This window comes from Oreochromis aureus, linkage group 7 (assembly GCF_013358895.1).
Source record: "Oreochromis aureus strain Israel breed Guangdong linkage group 7, ZZ_aureus, whole genome shotgun sequence".
Lineage (NCBI taxonomy): Eukaryota > Metazoa > Chordata > Actinopteri > Cichliformes > Cichlidae > Oreochromis > Oreochromis aureus.
This window is the reverse complement of record NC_052948.1, coordinates 35,512,382-35,538,047: the sequence shown is the minus strand read 5'-3', so window position 1 is coordinate 35,538,047 and position 25,666 is coordinate 35,512,382. Positions and strand designations below refer to the sequence as shown.

Here is a 25,666-nt window from a genome sequence, read left to right as displayed (position 1 = left end):
GAAGGCTGTTTAATGTGGGTCAATTATAAAGTATTATTTAACCAGGTGAGTACTGCGGAGACAGGCAGCAACTGACCATTCAGTGTCCATTTCCTGAAAACATCCCTGTTTCCTTCCTTTAACATGGATCAATAACATCCTCCTACAAAGTCAGTGTGTGTATGTGTGTGTGTGTGTGTGTGTGTGTGGCAGAAAAAGATAGCGAAAAAGGGAAAGTGTGTGTGTGTTTGTGTATCAACACCAGGTTAACAGTTGCACTGGCCCTCAAATTCTGACCACTTCCTGAAGGGAAAAAAAACTCTACTTGACCACAGGGACACTTGTTCAAAACCAGCAGAAGCATGAGCCAAATCATTTCACTACACTACACACACAAGCACACACACACTTACAGTTACAGTCTATCTCCACTGTCTTCTGCCAAAAAACACATACTCCAGGATTTAGAAACTTAACCAAAAGCCTAAAATGTTAAATTTAAACTCAAAAACATATTTTATTTTAAAACCAAGATGCTCATGTAGTCGATATTGGTGGTTTATTTGATCCAAAAATGATTTAATGAGGGAAAAAAGAGACATAAAATATCTTCTGTTTCCAGTGTTTTTCCAGTTTTATACTGATCTAAATGAATTAAGACACTTAAACATAAAATGTCGGCAAACTTGTAATTTTTTAATGATTATTTTTAAAGTCATATTTAAAATAATTAAGAATTACAATAGAGTTATACATAACCAGTTTGTAATTCTTAAATTATATATATATATATATATATATATATATATATATATATATATATATATATATATATATATATATATATATATATATATATTTATACATATATAAGTATTGGCAATAAAGACACTTTATGTAGTGTATATGATGTAAAATATTATTTTTTGCACATATGGACTGATTTTTTACCCCCAGTTTTTATTATTATCATTATTATTTTAACTAATTAATGAAATTGTTGATTTATTTGTTACCTACAAATTTGTTGTTGTTTTTTTAAAGGAGCTTTGGTTCCATGTGTAAATATTCATTTTAAATGTAATTATTATGTTTTTCCCTACATTATGGGTCAAAAAACAAAAACACAATAATGAGCAACTCAAATTAAATTAAACATAAGAGGACTTTGGGGGTGTTTAAAGAAACAAACAGGAATAATTAAAGCTTCTCCAAGTTTTAAAGGCCATATGATGATCCCAAGCAGGAAGAAGTCGATTTAATCACATTATTAATTCACAACAACATCGGTGGAGCCTGTGGATGCATAGCACCGTAAGAATAAAGAGGGGAAGTTAAAAAAAAAAAATGCGAGAAAGCACCAAACCACTGCTCCTTTCATGCACAAGCAGAGGAGAAAGAAACAGCTAAGTCAGGGTGGGTGTGTTGCCTTATATCTGTGTTGTCCCCGCCTCATATGTGACAGCTTGCAGCCGTGATGGGACCCCATGGGAGCGGGGAGCGGATTCACTAACCTGCCGGTGTCTGAGACCGACGCGCGCCTCCAATCTGGTGGTCACATGGGGTGGAGGATGAGGGGGGAGGAGAAGGGGGTGTGGGGTGTCGGTGATGATGGGAGGGGGGTTAGTTAGATTATTAGGGGCTGTCGAGGCCGTCGCGCGGGGCAAACTGTTGTGCAGGATGGAGCTCAAGGCGCGCACACAATGGCATTTCACGCGTGTTAGGGTGAAAAGTGCGCACAATGGCACTTGACGCGACTTGAAGTTTTGGCGTCACGCTGCTCGGACTATTGTGCATAATTACCAGCGACAATGAGATCGTTATCATGCTCTAAATGATGACTGTTCACCCGCGAGACCAAGAAAAGAAAAGCAACTTTTAGTATGTTTTTCTATTTTTAGCCTTCATAATATATATATAGATATATATATATATATATATATATATATATATATATATATATATATATATATATATATATATATATATATATAGATATATATATATATAAATGATGGAATGATGATTGTAAAGTTGCAACTTAAGGTAAATGGAAAAAACAAACAAAAAATAAAATCATTTTTTAAAAAACACAAAAAGGCCCACTTGAATTGAATTGAATTGAATAAATAAATAAATAAATAAATAAATAGGACTGTGTTTATAAAAATGCAAACAATAATTTTAATAACTTTAATAATGACTTATTATTATTATTATTATTATTATTAATAATAATAATAATAATAATGTTGGCATTGCTCTAGACTAATAGTGCAATCTCAAAACCCGCCAAACGCTGTAATCGATGTTAAACCTGATAATCCTACAAATAAATAAAACTAACTAAAAGTAAAATTAGTGAGAGTAACAAAAAACCTCTAAATCGTTGAAGGGAAGAAAACTGTATAAATGGAATCTGTGGAGGTGGGAAACAAATCCAGTCAAAGAAAAGGAGTCGAGAAGAAAAACAGCGAGCCGCCCCACATAATAACCCCATTATAAGCCTCATCAATGATGTAATGAAAGCAAACAGTGTGAAAATTGCCTGTAAACAGTTGGATCTGAGTCTCCTGATGAATTCAGTGTCTCTTTTATCAAAGTGAGGATGAGCCAGGATGGGGGAGTCAGGGTGGGCGGCAGAGAGAGAGAGGGAGAGGGAGAGAGAGAGAGTGGGCGTGTGGGGAGGTCCACTTCTAGCTCCCCTCAACCAATGAAGGCTTGTCACAGGGGACTCACGTGGACGAGGCGCTCTTAAAACCTAGCTCCTGACTTTTCCTCAAGTTCAATTTTTTGGGATTCCCTCCCACCCCGACCACATCTCGTCCCTTTACTTGCCAGATGTGACTGTTTAACCCAGTTTATCGCAGCTTTTTTTTATTTTTGCTTTTGCGTTGCGCATCCCATCGTCCCGCGTCCTCCGCTTCTTCCTCTTTTGCTGCTCTCCTTTCCTGCAGCAGCTCTCGGACGCTTCTCTCTCACACTCTACTGGGTTTCTTTTTTAAAAGATTTATTTATTTTTTAAGGTTTGTCCGACCCCCTTGAAGGAATGCGAGCAGTTTGCCTCTGTCGCCCGCAAAGCCACATGACCAGCTGCCCTGAAAACTGTCCCCTGGTCCCGTCTCAGGGTTGACGCGCCTGTCCCTGTCCATGGTGCTGAAAGGCTTTTTCCCGAAGACGCCGTTGAGCTGCGGCTGCTGCTCCACAAATCCTCCGTATTTCTGGGTATTTTCGGGTTCTGCAGGTGAGATGTCAGCAGTGATCGCTTCATCTACCCGGAGAGGCTTCTGAACTCAAAACAGAAGGAGCTGATCCTGAAGGAAGCCAAACGAATCGATTGTGACTCCTACGGTTGATTTCAGAGAGACTCCCCCCTCTCTCGCGCGCTCTCTTTCTCTTTTATTTTTTTTAGACTTTTCCGAAAGACGAACATTGGAATCATGGACCATTCGTGTAACTCATCTTAGCGTGGAAATATCTGGCCTAAAAATAACGACCAGACGGCTGGGGGGGTGGGGGGACTGGAAGTAGCGGGTGAATTATCTTCATTTGTAGCATATCCAAAATATTTGTGTTGATGCCGGAAAGAGGTCACTTCTATTCTGGACCAGCTAAGACTAAAACAACCCCTTCTGCCCTAAAATAAAAACTTGTCCTGAATACCAAATGTCAGTTTGAGGAGGCCTCATCAAGACAATGGAGGCGTCCGCCAATGGGTCCAGTTTTGGCATCGACTCTCTGCTGTCCCACAGGCCTGGGAGTCCGGTGTCCAAAGGGGACAGTCTGGTGGGAGAGTGCCGCTCCCCTCTGGAGTTCAGCCCCAGATCAGACGTGGAGAGCGGCTGTTCGTCGCCTCCGTCGCCGAGAAGGGAGTGCGTGGACGAGGTAGCCCAGAGGCAAGGTCACGGCGTCGGCCTACCACCGCACCTGCAGCACGCGCAGATATCTGCTGGGTCGCAGCAGAGGACCGTGACCTCGTCGTTTCTCATCAGAGATATTCTCGCGGACTGTAAGCCTCTGGCTGCCTGCGCTCCTTACTCCAGCAATGGACAGCCGACTCAGGAGGCGGGGAGGCTGGCGTCGAAGATCGCGGACGACTTTATGGAGAAAATCCACAGCAACTCATCGTCAGACAGTGAATATAAAGGTAAGGGTGACACACTGCCTGCCTACTCTACAGAGGAGAATGGAGGCAAGCCTGATGTACGTCATAATACATATTTGACTCATGCAAAACAAACAAACAAACAAACAAACAAACAAAACAACATCACAAAAAACTTTTGGTAGTTAAAAATTCCACTGAATGAGTTTCATTTTAAATTTTGCATACGATAGTCATAAATAAAATAAAAGGGTCATGTAAAGGTCTGGCACAAAATGTGTAGGCTAGTGCAATGTGGAAGAAAATAGAGCATAAAGTTGGAACAAAAACAGATCAGCTTTTCAAAATAAAGGCTAATTTGGATATTTTGGAGTGTTGACTGGTGATTAAAAATAATATAAATGTTCCGTTTTTAACGTCTTAAATTATTTCCTGATAATTCAATCTTTTTACTATAAAAACAAAAATTTAGGCATCTATTTTCTAATAAAATATGCAGACACGGGTGATCAATGCAAACATACTGCTCTTATGTGATTAGTAGCAGGTCACCGGAAGCCAACGATAAGCAAAATATCGACGTGAAATTCTCTGGTGCTGAGTCGCGCTTGGTTACCTCTGGATGGTGACAGACCAGAGCCTTTTATCAAGTTAATATAAATAAAAAACAAAACAAAAACGGCTGCCTGCCTGTACACGCAAACACGCGTGGTCCGCTTCAAGCTCTGCGTTAAGCAAAATATCCGGAAAGCATCTGTTGATGTCAGTGAGGCACGAATGGTAGAGATGACAGGGTCGCCTCCAGATAAATGCCATCAAGGGCCTCTCTGTTTCCAATCATGTCAGCCATAACAGACGTGCCACCTCCACTGACAGTTTAATGAAGCAGTGCCTGGAAAGAACTCCACCGCTGTGGGCTACAACAGGAAATACACGACAAAATCACACTTAATAGACCTACAAATTATTATTATTATTATTATTATTATTATTATTATTAGTAGTAGTAGTAGTAGTATGTTTTCTAGCAAGCTATTCATTTAAACGTAAAGTCACCGATTTCTTCAACATTTTCCGCCCGTGCGCTCACGTGCATCACAGAGTAGATGGAGACACTTCACCGACGCGCTGATTGATTGAGGAAGCCGCGGGTCCCACGCGCGGCTCCCACCACGGTAACTTTGATTTCCACGAATCCGCCTCCTGTAATATATCAGGGATTTGATGCAATTTGTCCCCGGCGCTAATCAGATTTGTAACCGCGCCCGGCCGCCCAGCTCTTGATTTCCACTCATTTCCACGGTCCTGTGAAGTTTCTCCGGTCGCGGTTGAAAGGCTCGTCCTTTCCCTTGTGGCTCAATTAGGCGGATTATTGTGTTTCTTGAGACGACTCAACTATTCAAGTACCAAGATCTCTCGCCTCACTCGCTTCTATTGTTTTCTTCTTCTTTTTCTATTTTATTTTATTTTTTTTTATTTTATTTTTTTTACTATCAGAGAATTAACTATAAGGACTACATATCAATGCTCGTCCTGACACGACATCACGCGTACAAAGAACAAAGGCTGTGGGTCTGCTGACAGGAAAATATCAGATTGGAAGTGTGAATATTGGAATAGCTTTTCATAACAATTTAAGGCCAAATCAAACAGCTCCATAAGCCTTTAGGCGCAGTTTCCAGTGGCGTGATTTCACTCGAAAATGACAGCTCTATTAAAACGCAGATAAAACTCATCGCTGCTTAAAAAATAAATTAAAAAATATTTTAACATTAGAATTTTTTTAAAAATCGATTTCTTTATATCTGCAGATTAAACGGTGTACTTTGGAGCCCGCAGAAAGTGATTTTGTGTTCATTTAAAAATGAAACTTTAACTTTTAAATGAAACTATATATATATATCTATATATCATTTTATTTCCAATTAAAATTTCCAAAATAAGTTTTGTTTTTGGTTGTTTTTTTTTTTACACAAAAAAAGAAAAATGTTGACAAATCCTTAAAGTCAAATTTAATTTTGTATTTTTGTGGTTTTCATCTTCAAATCCTACATTAAGTAAGCGCAACGTAACAGGGCAAACCATTTATTCTGTTTGTGTTTACTGATAGTTGTTTGCCCTGTAGGACAGTCATGCGCAGATTTATTAGCCTCCTCTTCTTGTGTAGGCTGCACGCAAAAAAAGATCTACTGTGTGCTGTGGGAGAGGCCTTAACTTTGGTTTCACTCTGTTTCTGTCCACCAGTGAAAGAGGAGGGGGACAGAGAGATCTCAAGCAGCAGAGACAGCCCTCAGGTCCGGCTGAAGAAGCCCAGGAAGGCCCGGACAGCCTTCACAGACCACCAGCTGGCCCAACTGGAGCGCAGCTTCGAGCGGCAGAAGTACCTGAGCGTCCAGGACCGCATGGAACTGGCGGCCTCCCTCAACCTCACAGACACGCAGGTCAAGACCTGGTACCAGAACCGGAGGTAAAGACGCTGCTGCTGTTTTCTAAAAGGGAGGGGGTGGGGGTTAATCTCGTTTCTCACGGCCGGCTCATGACCCGGGGACGCCATGTTTTCCAGCTGAAGGTGACAAGATTTCACCTCATATCTGAGTGACTGCGGGACGGCAACGAACCATTAACTTCGATTATTGATCAGCCTGCCTTTTTCTATTAATTGAGTTATTGTGTGGTCCATAAAATGTTAGAATAACTTTAAATATATCTGACATCTGATCCCAAATCATAAAAACAGCATTCACGTTTAAAGTAGAGGAACAAATTGCTTTTTTCTTTTTTTTTCTTTTTTTGGGGGTTGTTCTTCTTCTTCTTATTAGATAATAATTTCAGCTCTAACTTTTACATCTACGGGAGCACTTACTGACTGGCAACACTTCTGTGGATTATTATTTATTTGTAGATAAATCTGTGGATTTAGTATTTTATATGCTCTTAAGAAAAAAATTAAAAGGGCATCACATAATGGAGACATGTCACGTGACCTCAAAAATATATTTTTTATATCAGCTTTTCAAATAAATTATCAACGCTGCACAAGCTGCACAGGAAACAAATGTAAATTAAATAAAAATAGTTTTAGGTTCAGATAACTTTATTTATCTGCAGTCTGTCTCTGAGGCAGCTAAATGACATAAATAAATATAAAAACAACACTTTGGACTATGAATAATGTATCATTGCATGTGTGCATATTAATAATTCAAACAAACTACTATATCTACTCAATTATCTTTAGTATGAATTATTCACCTGCATGGAGTGCACACTGGCAACCTAACAGACACCGCTGGGTGTGAATACATGGCAGGTTGGAGATTTTAGTGATTTTAGAAAGAAAAAAAAACTCACTTGAATGTTAATTGGATTTCAGGTAAACAGATGGGAGATATTTTGGTGTGTCAAACACAAGACACGTATTTAGATATACATATGCTCCACACAAAAAAAGAAGCTAAAACCTAAAAACATATTTTATCTCTTCCAGGACAAAGTGGAAGAGGCAGACGGCGGTAGGACTCGAGCTTCTGGCCGAAGCTGGAAACTACTCCGCCCTGCAAAGAATGTTCCCGTCCCCGTACTTCTACCCGCAGAGCCTGGTGTCCAACCTGGACCCCGGAGCTGCCCTCTATCTGTACAGAGGCCCATCGGCGCCCCCGCCGGCCCTGCAGAGACCCCTGGTTCCTCGGATCCTGCTCCACGGCCTGCAGGGGGCCAGCGAGCCGCCACCTCCTCCGCCTCCCCTGCCTCCTATGAGCGGCGTGCTTCCCCGGCCAGCTCAGCAGCGGTGAGCGGGCCCCTGCAGATATTATTCTTCCTTTTTTAGTTGTTTTTGTTTTTGTTTTTCCTTCGCCGATCCTGGCAGCTTGGGACTCGTTAGAATAAACGACACAAAGACAGAAAGAGTAAAAAAAAAAAAAGAAAACCGAAGAAAACTAAGACTAAAACAAACTGTTCGGCCTTTAAATGGTGAAAACTGATCCACGATGAACCCAGACGGACGGACCTTTGTGACTGAGACCCCCCGCTGCCTGTATGGAAGTTTTTTTCCTTTTCTTTCTGTCTTTGGGGGCAGGAACTTTATTTATAACTTATTTATTTTTCAATATGAATCAAAGCATCTAAGTTATGTATTTATTTGAACCCAGTTACAGTATTCAGTGTTTTTCCCAAAAAACAGACAAACTGCAATTGTCGGTGGCACTTTGACCTTCAGTTCAATGCTAATTAGACGTTTATTATTATTATTATTATTATTATTATTGTAAAAGCGCAAACGAACAACCACCCCTGTAATTTGAATAATAGGTTATTTGAAGATCTAACGGAACAATGAAGGGATTTTCTTTCCATTTTCTTTGATTTTCTAGGTGTTCATTGATTTTTCTTTACACGTGAAGCCGTCATGAACCTGTAAATAAGAATATTTTGCATTTTAACCGAAAAGACTGATTTTAAAAGAAAACTTCTCTTTTTTCCCGTTTGTTTGATCTGTTAGTGCGTCTCTTTCAGACCACGGTGATCCAGTATAACATAATAGGCTAGATTAGCCATCAGAAATTATACAGAAAAAAAAAAATTAAAAAAAAATTAAAACATATTGTCTGAGAAAGGATGGACTACCTGCCCGGACCCACGTGTAGGCACATATACAGGAGAGATATGGAAAGAAATAAATCTATAAAAGTCTTTTTCTTGTTCTTAGTTGAAGTTTTTAGCTGAGTACAATTGTCAAGTAATTTATTTAAAAGCTGTTTGATCCCCGCAGAGGGGAAGGCAATCACCTCAGTGATTATTCATTTTGTATTCTTTTCGATAAATGATTGGACTCGGGTCCGCATACAGGTGTAACCGCCTGTTGATTTGCTATAGATGTATTTGAACATTGTGGATTACTTATGTTACTTCATATGAAACCCGTGATAACCCTTAATTGTTAATACTCTCCTTTGGTGAAAAAAAATGTATATTGCAGATATCAAACTTGTGGAGTGGTTCTCGTATATCTCCTGGATCGTTTTTAATTATATATTTTTTAATTATTATTATTATTATTAAAATTTTCGTTCCTCTAGCTTTCCTCCAAATTATCTCCCCAATTTCGTGAAGTTCTTTTTTTCTTTTTCTTCTTCTTTTTTCTGGTGAAATTCACAGCAAAAGTTGGACAGAAAAAAGGGGGGATTTGATGTAAAAGAGAATTACTTTTATAAATGTGGAAATAAAAGTCTTTCATTTAATCAAGTGGCTGCTTGAGTGTGTGACGGGAGGGCTTTTCAGGTGGAATCAACACGTGGACGCAGGGCATCACGCAGAAGAAGCTACACGAGGTGAACAAAAACAGGAGCAACACTTGGTGCAGTCTGATGCAACCGACAGGAAACCAACGATAGCTCGAAGCTCTGATTTTTTGGGGGATCGTGTTGTGCTGAATTAGCTACTTTTTTTTGGGGGGGGGGGGGGGACCCATTATTATCCGCTTAAATAGCAAAAAGTATATTTAGACAAATACAGCTTATTTAAAAAGCAAAAAAATCGTTTTGAGTATTTTGATTTTTTTTAATTTGGCTTTTTTTTTTTTTTTTTTTAAACGAAAATAGAAATCTGGATATTAGCAAATTAATCATAGCAGAAGAAGAATTTTGTGTGAGCAGTATGAAAGTATGAGCAGAATCCTGTTTGATGTTTAGTGAAACGTCAGTGGGATTTATTAAAAAGACATTTTAAGAAATGTCAGTGTTATTGAGCAAAAGTTGAGGAGATGCATCCTGCTGCTTTAAATCACTTTACAGGAAGAAGTTATAGGAAATAATAAGATTTTTATTTTATTTTATTTTTTTGCCGGTTTCCTAAAACTGTCTATCCCTCCTCTGTTTGGTTTGGTGGTGTTGATTTTAATTAATGGAAAGGTGGGCAGTTGTCACTTTTTCTAATCTTTGCAAAAAGAGCAGACGTCTCTGCAAATGTTAGTGCAGTGTATTCCACTTAATATTATTAGAAGTTGCGCTCATCGGGTGTTGTTTCGTTTCCTTTTTTGACAGCAAAGGGCTTTACAGATAATTAAACAAAAGGAGCAAGAGCGCATGCGGAAAGTGCACACACACACACACACACACACACACACACACACACACACACACACACACACACACACACACACACGCACACACACACACGCACACACACATTCAAAAGTGCAATCAAAGATCAATTCCAGCTAATGTCTTTAAAGGAGGGCCAACAAAGCAGAAGGGTGTTCTGTCCAAAATGGAGCCCCTGTCTCCTGCCATCCTCCCTCCCTTCCTCCCTGTCTTTCTCTCTCTCATTCCCACTTTTCTAAATTAACAGCAGCTACTCCAATTCGTTTTCCATAAACAATGCAGGAGATGAAATATTAATGTCATGTGCGCAATTGTTTAAGTGCCTTAAATGATCCCCATTTGGAAATTGATTGTTTCCATCCTTCTTTTTTCCTTGAGGGTGCTGGATGCGCGCTCCTCTGCCAAACGGCTCCAACAGCTGGTGACCGGGCTGGAGCTGACTGCAGACCGGGGATCAGCGTGGGGACAGCTGGTCAGCGGCTCCACCACAACTACCACCACAACCCCTCCCTTCATCCTTACAAATTTCACCCAGCCACCCATGCACCAACCCCACTCTCATCCTCCCAGTCTGTGTGGACCCAAGTTATTCGGCCATGGCGCTTTGGGGGTTAAAGGAGTTCAGGCTGACGGACAAGACTTGGCATGTAGGATGTTAACGATTAGACAAAAGACTTTAATAGGTTTTAATTGAAAGTCGATAATGGGTTTGATAGCCAACTCCCCCTGCTGTCCTCCACGCAAGGCACCTGTTATCTGGGGGCTCCACTTAGTGGCTGACCATGCCGTGAAATATCAGACTGACTGCCCGATAACTTGCGCTTTCATGATGCGTAAAATTGCATTAAAAATACAGTTAGCCGGCCCGGCGGGTTTTGACGATTGGGAAAGTGAAGAGAAGGAGAAAAAAAATCACCTCCCAACTTGCCAAAAGATCATTATAGTCCCATCACAAGGATCCGTGACCGATTCAGTTAACAACGAGCCATTTTTTGAAAAAAAAAAAGAAAAGAAAAAAAAAGGGGGTATACTTGCAAAGTGCACAGCTGATTATATAAGCAAAAGCCCCCGTGTGTCTCGTTGGATGACTCGGAGATTTTTTGTTCTATTCTTTGCATGTGAAAGGCTGGTGGTAAATCCCCCGGCTCTTACCGTGGATTGTCCCGGGCTCAGGGTTAATGAAGTGCGGATGGAGTCTCGTTGAGCTCCCGATTGACAAAAAAAAAAAAAAAAAAAAAAAAAAAAAAAAGGTTTAAACCCAAAGGATCAGTGACTCTGCTTAATCCCACGGACTCCACTAATAATATTAATTCAAAAGAAAAAAAAATAAACAAAAGAAACCATCAACCTTTTGATGAAATTAAGAGACAATCAAAGCGTAATTTGCATTATGCTCGGGGTGTGAAAGCTTTTATATTTCCTTTTATTTCTTTCAGTGGACCAATGAGGCACATGTGCAGCTTGCAGTAAGACTGTTGCGATGCACTGCCAGCGATTTGTTTTTTTTTTAAAGAAAAAAAAAATCCGCGAGGGAAGATGAAAAATAGATCAATTAAAATGTTCAAGAAACGCATGGCCTAATTTGCCGTGTTTCCCCCCCTCGAACAATAGCCATAAAAGAAAATCTCTAATTTTACACTTTCGTGCGCACAAGCGAAATGTGCTTTCATTTGGGCCATTATATCTGCGCTTAGTCAGATAAGAAATTATATCAATTTATTCCCACATCCCTAAAGCCTCCATCCCACATGCTATGTGCATTTAGGTCATTTTGGAATAACGTTTGAAGCCATCATAGCACACAAGTGTTTCAAAACAAAGCAAAATCGCTTTATTACACACAGATCCTCATGTGTGTAATAATCCAAACACAGTGTTTGACTTGGGTTGTTAAAAACAAAGAAAGTTAAAGATTTTTCTGCCAGTTTTTCCACAAAGGGTGGTGTTTTAAACCTGTTCTTTGTAACATAAAAGAGAAATTAGAAATCTAAAAATATATATTTGTATCTCTCCAAAAACATTGCAAACTAGTTTATTATATAAAAATATAAAAGACTCGTAATGCTTTTGTCTTCACGGCAAAAATATAAATGAACCAAAGCTGGATGCAGGGATCTTTTATGTGTGTTGCTTCAGTATAAAAAGCAAGCAAAAAGAGGCACACTTTAGCCTGAGCTAGTCCTCGCTTCCATACAGAGTCACCCACGACTTCATTCACTCCACTAAAATTTCCTTTGGCCCAATAGCTGAAGAGAAAAGAAAGGTTATCTTTCAAATGAATCTGACTCAGCAATGAACAGAGAAGCTTAAAAAGGTGAAGAACATGATGAAGTATCAGCAAGTGTAAAGACGGAGTGAGAACGAGTCAAAGGAGAGCAGCAGCCTCCCAGTTAGAGATCCGCTCCTTGCCTGGAGGTACAGAGGGCCGTGAGGAGGAATGAAAGCCTCGTGGAGTGGAGGGGAGATAACCCCACTAATCATTTCCCCAATATGACGGCGGAGAACTACAAACTTGGGTCAGGGGCGCGGGGATTGACATCCCAATCTCAGCAAATAATGAAAGCTTTCCTCTCGGATCACAAGGAGGGTTAGGGAGGAAGACAGGAGAGAAGAGGAGAGGAGAACTGGGGGATCGACTCAGTGAAGACGCACACAGTCTACAGTTGAAACATCTAATTTCTGTATTTTTTCCACTGGACTGCAGAGGAGAAAGAATATCTCACACATGCCAATATGTTGACTGAAACTGGCATATGTTGTAGTTTTAGGACGATACATTCTGGCATCGTTAAAACCACCAAGAACTTCAGTACTACTGATTAAAAACTGACTAAAAGTGTATTTAAAAAACCTTCCTTCTCTATTTTTTTTCACTAAAATTGGATGAAGCTTAGAAAATAAGTTAAAGATACAGAAATTTATTGATCCAGCAATAGGCTAATATCAGCCAGTTAGCATACAGGATGATGTTTAATGTTGCAAAGCATCAATTTCGCAATCATTATACACCAGGAACTCCAAATCTCGTCTTCCAAATATAGTATGAAAAAAGGGTGAGAGGCTTTTTAGACGTCCTTGTTTCCTTGTTGAAAAATAGAGAGATAAATAACAACAAAGCTGTATCTACATTAGGTATCAGCTAAATTGTCATTTTAAACATTGTCATTGGTATCAGCCCAAAATTTAAGCCGTTAAAGCAACAGTAATGCAAACATTTTGGATCGTGTTATTTGAGTTAGGTCAGCAAAAGTTTCTTATTAATTAGTCTGGTGAAGGCTACCTAGCTTTCTAGCTAGCTATTAGTCCTAAAGTATGGTAATCAAAACGCAGGCTAATGTTTTACTAAAGTACTGTTGGTAAGAGATCAATAAATGGCCTTGTTTCCACCATTATTATTATAGCCAAATTACCATTATTTGATAGTGTTACATATCCTTCACTGGTTAGTCAGCAAAACAAACAAAAAACAAAACAAAAAGGTCGCTAACACACAAAAAACGGTTTCAGTGTGATGTACGAAAAAAAAAATTCCAATCCTGATATTTTTAACTAAGCTTATAACTAAAGAGCCTTTTACGAAAAAGAACCAAAAAAAAATGCTGTTTGGCCTTTTCAATGTTTAATCTTTTATCTCCTTTGAACAGGACAACTTCCCACAACCTCTGGATGTTCTTGGGTTAAACATCCTGACTCTTAAGACCGATTAACAATGGCATGATGGCAGTTTCATGGATGCTGTAGTGTTTTTCTGTGTTCACAAAGTAATTTTAGCTCAAGTTTATGTAACTCATAAAAGCTTTCAAATAGTTTTTGAAAAGTCATCTTTTCTTTTTTAGATTATGGAAACACCGACAATAATGCGACTCGTTTCATTCACAAAGACCAATGAAAGAAGCGCTAAATCAGAGCTCACTGGGTAACAAAGGCTAGTGGAACAAAGGCAAGCCTGGGCATGGAGTCAACTCTTTCTAGCAGCTTTTAAATAAGCAGGATTAAATGAATTAACGGTAATGTTGGGTTCTATTTATTTCCTCTTGTCAGTGTCTGCCAATTGAAAATATTACAGGAAATTTCTCCCATATCTTCAACTCTGAACAATTTTCACCACACAGAGCTTTGTCTGAGTCGACACCTGAATCTGAATCTTTCATTTTTAATTGTACACAAATAATCAATGCAAACTAGTTTCAAATTATGTTAAGCCTGTTGTCCTCTTAAAAGACAGATTCATTAGTTCATGACACACCCCAGTAATAATAATAGCTAGCATTAACTTTATAGAGCTAGCTATTATTATTATTATTATTGTTATCATTATTATTATTATTATTCTTATTTTCTGATAAATAAAAATGTTTGTAAACTCCTGATGCCAATTATGTTTCAGTTTATATTCCCCAAAAATATGATGTAGATAACAAAAAAACCAAAACAAAAGCAGCTTTTTTTTAAAACAATTTGTTCTATCAGTGTGAGACATTTCTTAAATGACAGTTTTTTTGTTTCATTTTATTTTTTAATGTTTAACAAACTGTCCTGAAACCAGGGCAACTCAAGTTTTAGAATATATTTCTCCTTGAAGGGACTTCCACTTTTCCCATACAGTGTTTAAAGCCGTGTTGTTCTCAGCAGGGGTTGGTGTAAGCCGCACTACTATCAGATGACGCCGATTATCCAATCAATACCTTGTTATGTCAGGCTTTGTCACCTGCCACACTGCCCTCTCTGCAACCAGTCCGGTCAAACAACATGGCAAAAGGAAAAAGAAAAAAAAACAGCCCGAGGCCCTGACCCCCAACGGTCAGCCAGCGCTACAAATGCCTCTGGGACCAACAGTGAGTAAATCTTACACTGTTCAGTGTAGACAAAGACATTTGAGAAAATGGGAAATAAAAAAATAAATCAGCACAAATTATTGGTGGTCTTTTTATTTTTCAGCCTTGTCATGTTACACATCTGCAGGAAAACACAAAGAAAGAAAAACGGATGCAGACAAATAAGAAATGCACTTGCCAGACAAGAGGAGACATTTGCCATTTTCATATTTGTAAACTGGGAAGTTTCACGGTTCTGATTAGGTGGCAAAAATGTAATCACAACAGGTCAGACCTTTAAAAATGTATTTTTTCCTCTATCTAACAACCAAGGTCAGCAATCTCATAATAAAGCCGGTCCTTCACATTCTGGAAAAGCAGCCTTTCTTTTCCCTCTTCAGCACAGCATAAATGTACTTATACATGTGGAAGAATGTGCACACTGTGGTTTGATTTGAAAGAGGGCTCAATCAGAGGGAACAGGCAGTTTCTTGCACACCCCAGTGGATCCTCGGGGTCACTGTCCGGGGCCACAGGGAGGCCTCTCACCTCATAAACATAAAGGGAGGAGAGGCCATCAATAAGAGATGAGGAGTGGTATACATGTATTTTTCAGTGCTGCTTCTGTGTGATGTCTGGCAGCTCTCTCACACTCTGTCTCCTGGTGGAGGGCAGAGAGCAGAGCAAGACCATGCATTTTTTTTTTTTTTTTTTTTGAATTAGGCCTTCCTCACTCCCTGTCTGCGTGTCGAGGTGAGGACAAAGAAGTGGGCAAGCGAAGGGTGGAGGCAAAAAAAGCCCCCCAAAAAAGTAGTATGTCGCTGGATAACAGGTTGCCACCTTTGCCAGCGGGCTGATTGCTGTTTGTTGGTGTGCATTAGTGAAACGAGGGAGTGTTCTGTGGGGAGTTTGGAAACAGGGTTAATAGGAGAAATTCAGTCATCATGATCAAGTGTCTCACCTACAGGGCTTCTGTCATTAAGTCTTTAAAGATGCATTATAAAAATCACTGATCTGATACTGTTCGACCATCCAAATATATATAATGATGATGTGCGCCTAAAGCTAAAGCTCTTCACACAAGTAAAGTTAAAATTTTCATTTTTCTTACAGATTGGCAAAAAATATCCGTCACGATATTCAGTATATTCAAATTGCTGCAAAGATAATCAGTTGATCTCATAATAAAACAGAGAAAAGCAACAAAATTAAATCTACATCTAAGAGAACTAAATATGGCAAGCATGACCGTTTACAAGCTGGTATAGATCAGCTGATTTTTCTTCATAGACTTTAGTCAGATTGACTCGAGTCTTGGCTGTGGATAAATTATGGGAAAGTTGCAGATGCGTCAAGGGAGCAACGGCGTGGTTTCACTCAGGAATGGAAGTGATTGATGTTGCTTGCAGCCTACAGGGGAGTGAGCGAGCGAGCGAGCACACGACAATCGATTCGATCAGCGATGGCGGGCAGGAATACCAGCACAGCCTCGGTTTGATTTGCATGTGAAAAGATCTCACAGATTTATTGTCTTTATCAAAAGGCAGGCAGCTGTTAGGCTACTAATACAAGACTACCAGCACTGTCGCATTAGTGTTCAGCTCTGTTCAACTGAGAGTAAACAAATTAACATCCATTTTATATCAGAGTTCAATAAACTTGAAAATACCCGGATGCTGTTTAAAAAAACACTGAACAAAAGAACACAGAAAAAATACCAAATGTAACATTTTAAGAAAAATAATATTGAATTTGATGGCACTAACTCTTCTCAAAAAAGCTGGGACCAACCATGTTTAACATTGTATATGTGGTAATAGATGCAGTCTAGCATTGTCTTGCTGAAATATGCAAATCCTTTCCTGTAAAAGACTCCAGCGGGATAAGATAGCCTCTATGTACCTTTCAGCAATGTTTGTGCCTTTCCAGATGTGCAAGGTGCCAGTTTCGTAGGCACTAATGTACCCCCATGCCATCAAAGATGCAGGTTTTTTGAATAAGCGCTGATCAACCTGGATTGTCTCTCTCCTTTTTTAGTCCACAGAAGCCAGTGTCCATGTTTCCCAAAAAGAAATTCAAAGTTCAATTTCTCTGACCACAGAACAGTTTTCTTCATTGTCCATTTTAAATGAGCTTTGGCACAGAGAACACAGCAGCTTTTCTTGATCATATTCACATATGTCTTCGTCTTTGTACGATCGAGCTTCAACCTGCATTTGTGGATGTCACAGGAACAATGCAGTGCTGACTAAAGGCCCTTGGATCACAGGGATCCTTGTTCTTTGCGCACAGAGATTTCTTCAGATTCTTGGAATCTTTTGATGCTATTATGTAGTGTAGATTATGAGATATTAAAGTTTTCACAATTTTAAGCTGTACCACAAAGGCCTAAAATGCTCTTTTTATAGCCAATCATGTTATTGATCTGTTGTCAATGAACTTAATTAGTTGCTAAATCTTTCTCTAATTGTTTCATTGTAGTATTTACTTTTCCAGCCTTTTGATCCTCCCGTCCCAGCAGCGTGCTTCCGCCATCAAATTTAATACAAGCTAATATTATTCAAGAAATATTAACATGTGTCAGTTTAAACATTTGATGTGTTTTCTGTCTTCTATTTTGAAAAATTATGGGCTTATGAGATTTGCAAATCACTGCATTCTGTTTTTACGCAGCAAAAGATTCTTTTCCAATCATATAAAATGACTTTCTAAGTAGTTGGAATCAGTGAGGATTTGAAACCCACATGTTATTTTTCTTGGGTTAATTTAGTAGTATTTATGTATGCATGATGTCAGCTGTCCATAAACAACATATTCGTGTGTATATGTACCCACACACACATAAAAACAAGAGGTCAATATTTTACTGTGTTTGTTTCCACTTGTCTGCACACACACAGAATTTATGTGTATCTCACGCGCTCATGGAGGGTGTCAGGTGTGTCCGTCTTGGGGTCACTGATGTTGGAGAATCAGTCAAGAGTGGACGGGTCGGGGACTTAAAGGGGAGCCAAAAAGCCCCTAATTGGACAAGTGAGACCGGTGGCGCCGATGTTGATGACGGGGAAGACAATCTACCTCAGTGACCACTCCTTGACATGCCATTTGCCTCTGAGGACCCCCAGGGCTGGCCAAGCACCTGCCCGACAGAGCCATAACTCCAGGCCACAGCGAGGACCTCGGGCTAACAAGCCAATAAGGCAAGAGTGGTGGAGTGAGAGATAGAGAGTCAAGAAAGACAGCCAAGAGGAGTAAAGCAAAAGTAGGGATAGGCCGAGAAGTCAAGAGGAGACACTTTTCTGCTGTAGAAACTTTATTCTCTGAATCACGCAGAAGCCGGAGATCTCACACTGCCGAGAGAATGGCTTTAATCGCAAAAGAAGCGCCGTGGTTTCCCTGCCTTGCTCTCGATCGTAATGCGCATTTCATCATCAGACAAACTGACACCGATATATTTACATGGAGAAGGAACAGCAGAGGAATTTGGAGGCATCTTGCCTGGGAGATCAGAGGCCCGGTTTATAGCACGGAGGCAGCACAAACAAACAACAGCAAAGGCCCCTAGCTCTGCACACACACTCATAAACACAGACACCCACAGACACCCACACCTGTATACACCTGAGTGGGGGGAAAACACACTCTCCTATTTTGAAGTTTGTCTGGAGTGGCAAGCTGAATAAAGCATGTGAAGCGCGATGCCAGGTAGGAGAGAAAACTAGCTTCAAACGGTTATCAATACAATTGGCTGTGCCAGGCGCAGCAGTTTAACCTCTTTAGCAAGCTGGGTGTCTGCTAACTGGATGTGACGCTTTCACTGGAAGGCGCCTTCTGTGGTGTCGTCTTCACAAAGACTCACAGGGGCCTGATGGGTACTGAGAGTCCCAGTTTAACTGCGCAGCGCCGTGTCCCTTTGACAGTCCCCGAACTCAACCATAATAACATCCCAAGAAAACACAACAAATTCTCCCACTTGGCTGAGAATAAACAATATAAAAAACACCCCAACAAGTTATGATGTGCAGCGGAAATTTGCAAAACAGTAAATAGTGATTCAAGTGCTTCTCACAACAGATGTCTCAAGTTAGCCTGTTTATGGGAATCAACTTTTCCTGACAGCTCTCATAACACTTTTTTTTTTTTTTACCTAAGAATATCAGCATCTGCAGTAAAGGACAAATACTGTGAGCCATACAAAATAATTCCAACATATTTGTAAACACTGACATGAGTACAAAGATAAACAGGCTCCCCATAAAAATCCATCACATCAAACATTTTTCTCCACAGCTGTGCAGCATAATTTATACCCTGGCTCCATCGCGCTTGTTGGAGATTTTTTTAATAGATGATGCGACTATTTACAGTGAAACTACTCACAAATGTGATTTAAGCATATTTAAAGGTTGAGCAATTATCAGCTGCCCGCTGATCAAACCCCCTCATATAATAGTCTCAACGTATGTCGCCTATCCTGAGGTGTGAAGACGAGGAAGCAGGAATAAAATAAATTCACAAGAAGCTCGGAGGTTGCCAGAGCGGGGAGGAAAAAGGGCAGGGGAGCAGCCTGCCAAGGATGTGGCGGAGGCGTTGGGGATTGCAGCTGGCGTGCAGTCAGGCTGGCTGGGTGCGGCAGCAGCCCCTGCACCCCTTGATCCTGCGCAGAGGCAGGTTTCAGCAGACCCGAGGGTGCCAAGACGCCGCCATCCAAACCTGGAGCCATCATTCTCCACATGGACTCACAAAATAAGAAAAAAACAGGAAAAAATGCACAGAGAGCACACATGTCTGCAATATGTGTATGCATGCCACCACACACGCACACACACCTCTGACAGGCCGTACACAGATGTTCCAGTGATAACTATGACAATGTCAACACATACTGCTGCCTAACTCACATCCTGAGTCATAATGAACTAGGGGCATCGAGCCTCCATTTCTTCTTCTGGGCTTCTCTGACAATTTGTAGACTGCTTCTGGCTCCAGGTTGCTTCCTGACCCCCAGGAGCAGAAAGAGGAGACAAGGCAGAAATGGGGAAGAGGCTCAGACAATAATAGCAACAGAACGTATATATACACACATATATATATATAGGAGAACCTGATCGGGATGAAGAGATGTGTCACTCTCTAACCGGGCTCTCCGTTTTAACGCCACGTTGGCGTGTGACCTCAAAGAGCTGCTGTCCCCTTCAGTTAGGACGGGGAGAGGATTAGCAGCCAGGGGAGGCAAGGAGTGGGGAGATGGCTCACGCAGATAGAGTAATTGGCATGGCTAACGGAGTATTAAAGAAAGGGGAGGTTGAGTTATAAGATGCGGCGAAGGAAAGGCGAGGAGTCAGCAGGGGGTGGGAAAGATAGACCCGCTGATATGAGGACCCAGGCAAAGCCAGCACAGTGTGGCGAGGAGGCCGATATACAAACACCACAGAGGAGTAACTATAGCTTACCTGCGCCAACCTGCTGAGGATCCTACGAGAAAGTGAGATGCACGTTAGATGCACCAGTTCTCTAAAATTAGGAATTTTCTTAAGAAGTGACATTGTGAAAAAGAGTGATTCTGGCACTTTTAAGCTCTTTGGTTAACAAAAACTATCAAAGAAAACTGGACAGAAATCTGATCTGCATTTGCAATCCAGGCCTTCCATCTTTCCAGATGCACAGTATCCAAGGATACAGAAAGCTTGTTGTTGCTGCTTGATGTTGGAAAAGATTTGTTTATTAATGGTCTTGATTTCAGCTCTGAATCTGCAGTTTTGAATTTTTATCCCTTTGAAAAATATATATGTATATGAGAGAATTTGAGCCCTTTAAAGCCTGAACCATGAAGTAATTGCCAGAAAATTCTAATTAAAAAAATAAATAAATTGAGTGTTTAGTGAGTCTTCTGATAAAGTTAAAAACAAATCAGTTAAATTGTAATATGCACATGTGAGTTTTGATTTGCATCATATTTGCTGGAGCAGGCAAATATGATTCCCTAGTTTTGAAGATATGTCATTTCGCTTGAATGTAATGATACCAAACTACTTGGTTCTCAATGGTTCTCAATACACTTAATAAACATAAGGTCAAGATTTCTGGATGGGGTGAATTTTTCCAACAGATTTTTTGGCATTTTGATTGCTTATTGTGAACTCTTGAGCCGGTATCTCCAAAACTGGGCAACTCAAACTAAAGCCAATGTGTGTTTTTGACATTGGTGTCAACTGTCCCTTTGAACATTTACAGCGAAAACCAGTGCTGGAGGCTATTGAAGCATGACCCGAGATAAAAGACAAAGAACTGAACTCTGATGTTACTTTAGATCTGGAGCTACGGGGTGAAATGCTGTGAAATGGCGTCTTAAAAACCAAGCTAAACAACAAAACTGTGTGTCGCTTTGCTGCTGCTCATCTCCATTACAGCGGGCCTCAACCACAATTACCAACAGGGGAGCGCTGCGAGCCCTTGACGCTGAGAAAAGCCGGTTTGACAGCTCTACTAAATGAGATGGAAGGGATGACGAGAAGAGGGAAAGCCATGAACTGTGCGGGTCCTAGTGTCTGCGTACACACAGTTAAATCAACTGCTGGCTTTTATTTTGGATGCTTTTATCACTTTGGATTGCTCACCTGAGCTCCCCTCAAAGCTATTAATTCTAAGCCACAAAGTTTACTGCCAGTGCCTGGCCTCACATTTCTGCCTCCGCTAAAAGAGGAGAGGGTAGAGGAGAGGAAAAAAGAAAAGGCAAAGAGTAACTTATTGTTTTTATATGAGATCTATTCCCTGGTGTTCTGGTCAATAATGACTTGATATATCAGTGACTACCTTGCTATTTGCACTGTTTTCGGTGTGTTTTCCCTGCCTGTGATTGAGCGAAGCTATTTTCACGCGTGGAGAGAGGTGGTTGAGGACCAGGGAGGCTAACGTCTGTTTGATCAAAGTTTATGTGAAATTTCCCGGGGCCGCCGGGGAGCCGCTGTTTATGAACTGTAATAAAAAGAGTCATTTTGACGGCGTGACCCCGGTGCACAGGCGAATGGGGGAGGAGGTGGGGCGGTGGGGGGTGCTGGCGGGATGGGTGGAGAGAAGAATTTGGTTATGTCTCTGTTTGCAAGGAGGAGGTGCTCTCACAGGTCTTGATGAAACAGAGGAAAAGGAGGTAGGGGAAATGGAAAGAGGAGCACACGGTGAGGAAGGAAAGTACAAGAGGGTTGCGGCGTTTTTTACGAAGCGAGGGTTGAAATGACAAAATGAGCTCCTGCAGAGGACGTGAGAGAGAGTGATGAAAAAGGACGGAGAGCGGGCAGAAAAGGTGGAAACAGAAAGAAGGATGGAGGGAAGGAAGGATGTGCCCTCCCATGTTGTCCTAGCAGCCAGCCAGCAGCTCTTAATGAAACACTTTGGTTCAGTTCCTGATTCATCTCGCGCAGCACGATCAGCTTTGTCCTCACCAATCCTCCCCCCATCTGAATTTAATGCATCGTAAATGAGAAATTAGGATGCACACACTTTTGCTGACGACTCTCAAACAAGAGGACAAAAGAGAGGGAAACGAATTATGCGTGACGTTCTCACGTAGCGCTCAAACATGTTACAGGAAGATGGCAGTCGATAAATGGGTATAAATAGTAACCTTTGAGAAAATCAAATAGCGTTGACCTTTTGCTAAATCGATAGAGTAATCCTCTGTGCTTTCTGTGCTGCCTGCGGAGACGCTTGAACAGTATCACACTTTTTAATGAAGAGATGATCAGCCTCCGGGTTGAAAAGCTTACAGCTGGACTTGGACAGATGCTCTCCAAAAGCATACTAAATGATAGGTTAACGTCACATCAGCTATTCCTCACGCAGGATGAAAGCAAATCTTAATTTATCCCCCTCCCGTGTGACTGCTCATAAAAATCAAAGCAACTGCACGGCTGCCATTTACCTTAACTGTTGCAAAACACGCATGAAAATTCAGCGAAAGAAATGAGATCACTCGATACCCCCTACCATCTTACCATTTATGTTCAGCGGATTTAAAATATTTAGCAGCGGATTCAATAAAACACTAACAGACAGCACCTTACAGTGCCACTCTGCACCGATTCTCTAAATAAACCTTCCCGGGTCAGTGGAACTGCAGGAGAAATCACTGGATGATCCAGGGAAGCTTTGCTGTGACAACACTCCTGTCTAGTTCCTGTCTGAGATTTATCAGAGGTTTCACAAAATCAATGCAGAGCACTGTAAGAAAGATCACAGCAAACACTAGAGACCCATCAGCAGTAATAGCCATCTAGACACGTAAGGGGGGGAGAAAAAATACATCTGTCAGAAGCGGTGAATTGCAGAAAACACACGAGACAATGAGTTGAAATGTACAACATGTCATATTACAAGGCTTCTCTCCATTATTAAGGTCTTAAATGTGTGTGTGTGTGTGTCTGTTTCTGAGTGTGTGTGTGTGTGTGGGGGGGGGGGGAATCCTGGATGTAAGTCCTTGTATAAGATTGTGTATTTTCATCTATATGTTGTGAATCCATGATTCAAATTTGTGTCTTGGACTTCCTGCCAGCCCAAACACAAGCACAAACATCCATCACGCAGCACACCTATGGGTCTGTGGCTGCATGCCACACTCACCCACACCCACTCCCACACACACGCATGCACACACACATGCACAGACAGGCAGAGGATTATTGAGGTAGTATCAAACAGGAATAATAAAGCAGGTTCTTAAGATTTTAATAAGAATAAAATGAAACAGTAACCACCAAGGGGGCAGCAGGGTTAATCCCTTCTATATTACTGAAAATAAAAAAAGGATAAAAACAGACAGGAGGGCAGAGCTGGTGCCGGAGGAGAGAGAGAGAAGAGCGAGAGAGGCAGTGAGAGACGAAGAAGAAGTAGAGGAGGAAGAGATGATACGAATAGTGGTCGTCTGCTATCCAAAGTAGAGCCCGTTAAAAGGGATTGAAATTAACAAGAGGGTCTAAAATAGCACAAGTGGGCTTATAATTTCTCTATTATTCTCTGACACACCCTCACACACACACACACACACACACACACACTCACACACACACACACAAAGATGACACTGTTTGACTGTGTTTAGACTTGATGAAAGCTCGGTTCATTCCCTATGCGTTGTAACATCCGTGTCAGTTCAGCAGCATATTTCCAATGTCAAAGCACGTGCGCCGGCAGCAGATGGCATGAAACAGTTGGCAAGAGTGAGCGAGCGTGAATATCTGTTTACTAATAACCCTTTAATTACTTCAGATGGGCAATGGGATCAAACATCCAGACCCACACAGGAATTAGCCTTAAATGAGACTGGACTGGAAATCTAGGCTAACCCCTTATGTTGCCATAAAGACCTTTGCTGTGAAAACCGGCGCTTAGAAAAACCTTTATTGACGGAAAGTAGATGAAGATTGAAAATTCTCTTTTCCACTTACTGGGCTTTATTTATAATCAAACATAGCAGATGCTGCAATATAAATTTAAGTGGCGGGTAGAGTAGAAACTGATAAATCATTTAATTTATAAAATGTCAGAAAATGGTGAAAATTTGCCATCACAACTTTTCAGAACCCCAGGTGGTGTCATTCTTTCTTTTCCCTTCCTTTCAGCTAAACTAACAATGAAAAATCCCAACATAATTCATCTGTTGATTATTTTTCTAATTAACCGAGTAAATGCTTGTAAAACTGCTAAAAATGTGTAGCAAACTTTCCTGAAGGCCAAGCTGGCATCTTAAAAACTCTGACAAACTGACAAGTTTGACCAAGTAAACTTAAATTTTCTCTTTACAGGGACATAACCATGTTTTCATTTGTCAGTGAAAGGTATGTTCATTATATTTCTGTCACAAATTTGAGAGCTATTGCTTTGTCTCACTCGCTGGTTATGGCTATCTGTTTGGCTTTAGAATAAAATTGTGGTTTGTGCTAAAATCCACTTCTTTACAAAGTTAACCCTGCATTCTATAAAAATTACACTTATCTCTGAGCTTAAGTGAGCTTCCAAGATGTCCTTTAAGCCTCCATATGTGCTGAGTAGGGAGTGGGACACCAAAGGACAACTTTTGCGAATCTGTGAGACGACAGCAGCTTTGACAAAACGGCAGTATTCGACACCCTGGGAACTGAAACAGGCTGGTACATCAGCTGTTTATTGTTAAATATAAACAATGATAAAGAATCCTTATTGTGCACTGGAGCGATGGAAAGCATCCTAACTGGAAACATCACAAACACCAAAACAGCTCTGCAGTGGGTAATCAAAGCTTCCTAGGACAGCTTTGTTCCTCAGGCTATGAGACTAACAAATTTATTCCATAACATTCACTGCTAATAGTTTTCTATGACTAAATTATTGAATCATTTTATTTATATCTATATTTTGGTTAATAGCATAGAAGATGGACAAATCTGCATTGGCAACTACATCTGCCTCATGTTGCATAATTAAAATCAATCCTAAATATCTACTTATTGTGATATATGTAATGAATAGTGCAGGAAAATAAGTTGTGTAGCTAGCCAACATTACCAGCTCAGCCCAGGAACGAGGCCATTAATGTTTACATTCTGTTATGCTCTCATGTGCACAAGCCTCAAAGAAAGTGTGCAGCTGCTTTCTTTTGCACAGCTATTTAGCACAAGTAAAACAGTTCATATTACTAG

General features: G+C 40.6%; 1 protein-coding gene across 1 annotated transcript; it reads left to right on the top strand.

The window, feature by feature from the left end:
* The first annotated feature begins 3,519 nt into the window (after positions 1–3,519).
* barhl1b (BarH-like homeobox 1b) lies at positions 3,520–9,258 on the top strand. Its single transcript, XM_031739060.2, has 3 exons — positions 3,520–4,126; positions 6,329–6,551; positions 7,572–9,258. Exons 1-3 carry the CDS (start codon positions 3,676–3,678, stop codon positions 7,873–7,875), a joined length of 978 nt encoding a protein of 325 aa, XP_031594920.1. The 5' UTR covers positions 3,520–3,675; the 3' UTR covers positions 7,876–9,258.
* Positions 9,259–25,666: the final 16,408 nt, after the last annotated feature.

Bases quoted from the DNA above. Each gene is read 5' to 3' on its own strand.
- barhl1b (XM_031739060.2), top strand. From the start codon at position 3,676: ATGGAGGCGTCCGCCAATGGGTCCAGTTTTGGCATCGACTCTCTGCTG. The intron at 4,127-6,328 runs GTAAGGGTGACA...TCTGTCCACCAG, and splicing joins GTCAGACAGTGAATATAAAG to TGAAAGAGGAGGGGGACAGA. The intron at 6,552-7,571 runs GTAAAGACGCTG...TATCTCTTCCAG, and splicing joins ACCTGGTACCAGAACCGGAG to GACAAAGTGGAAGAGGCAGA.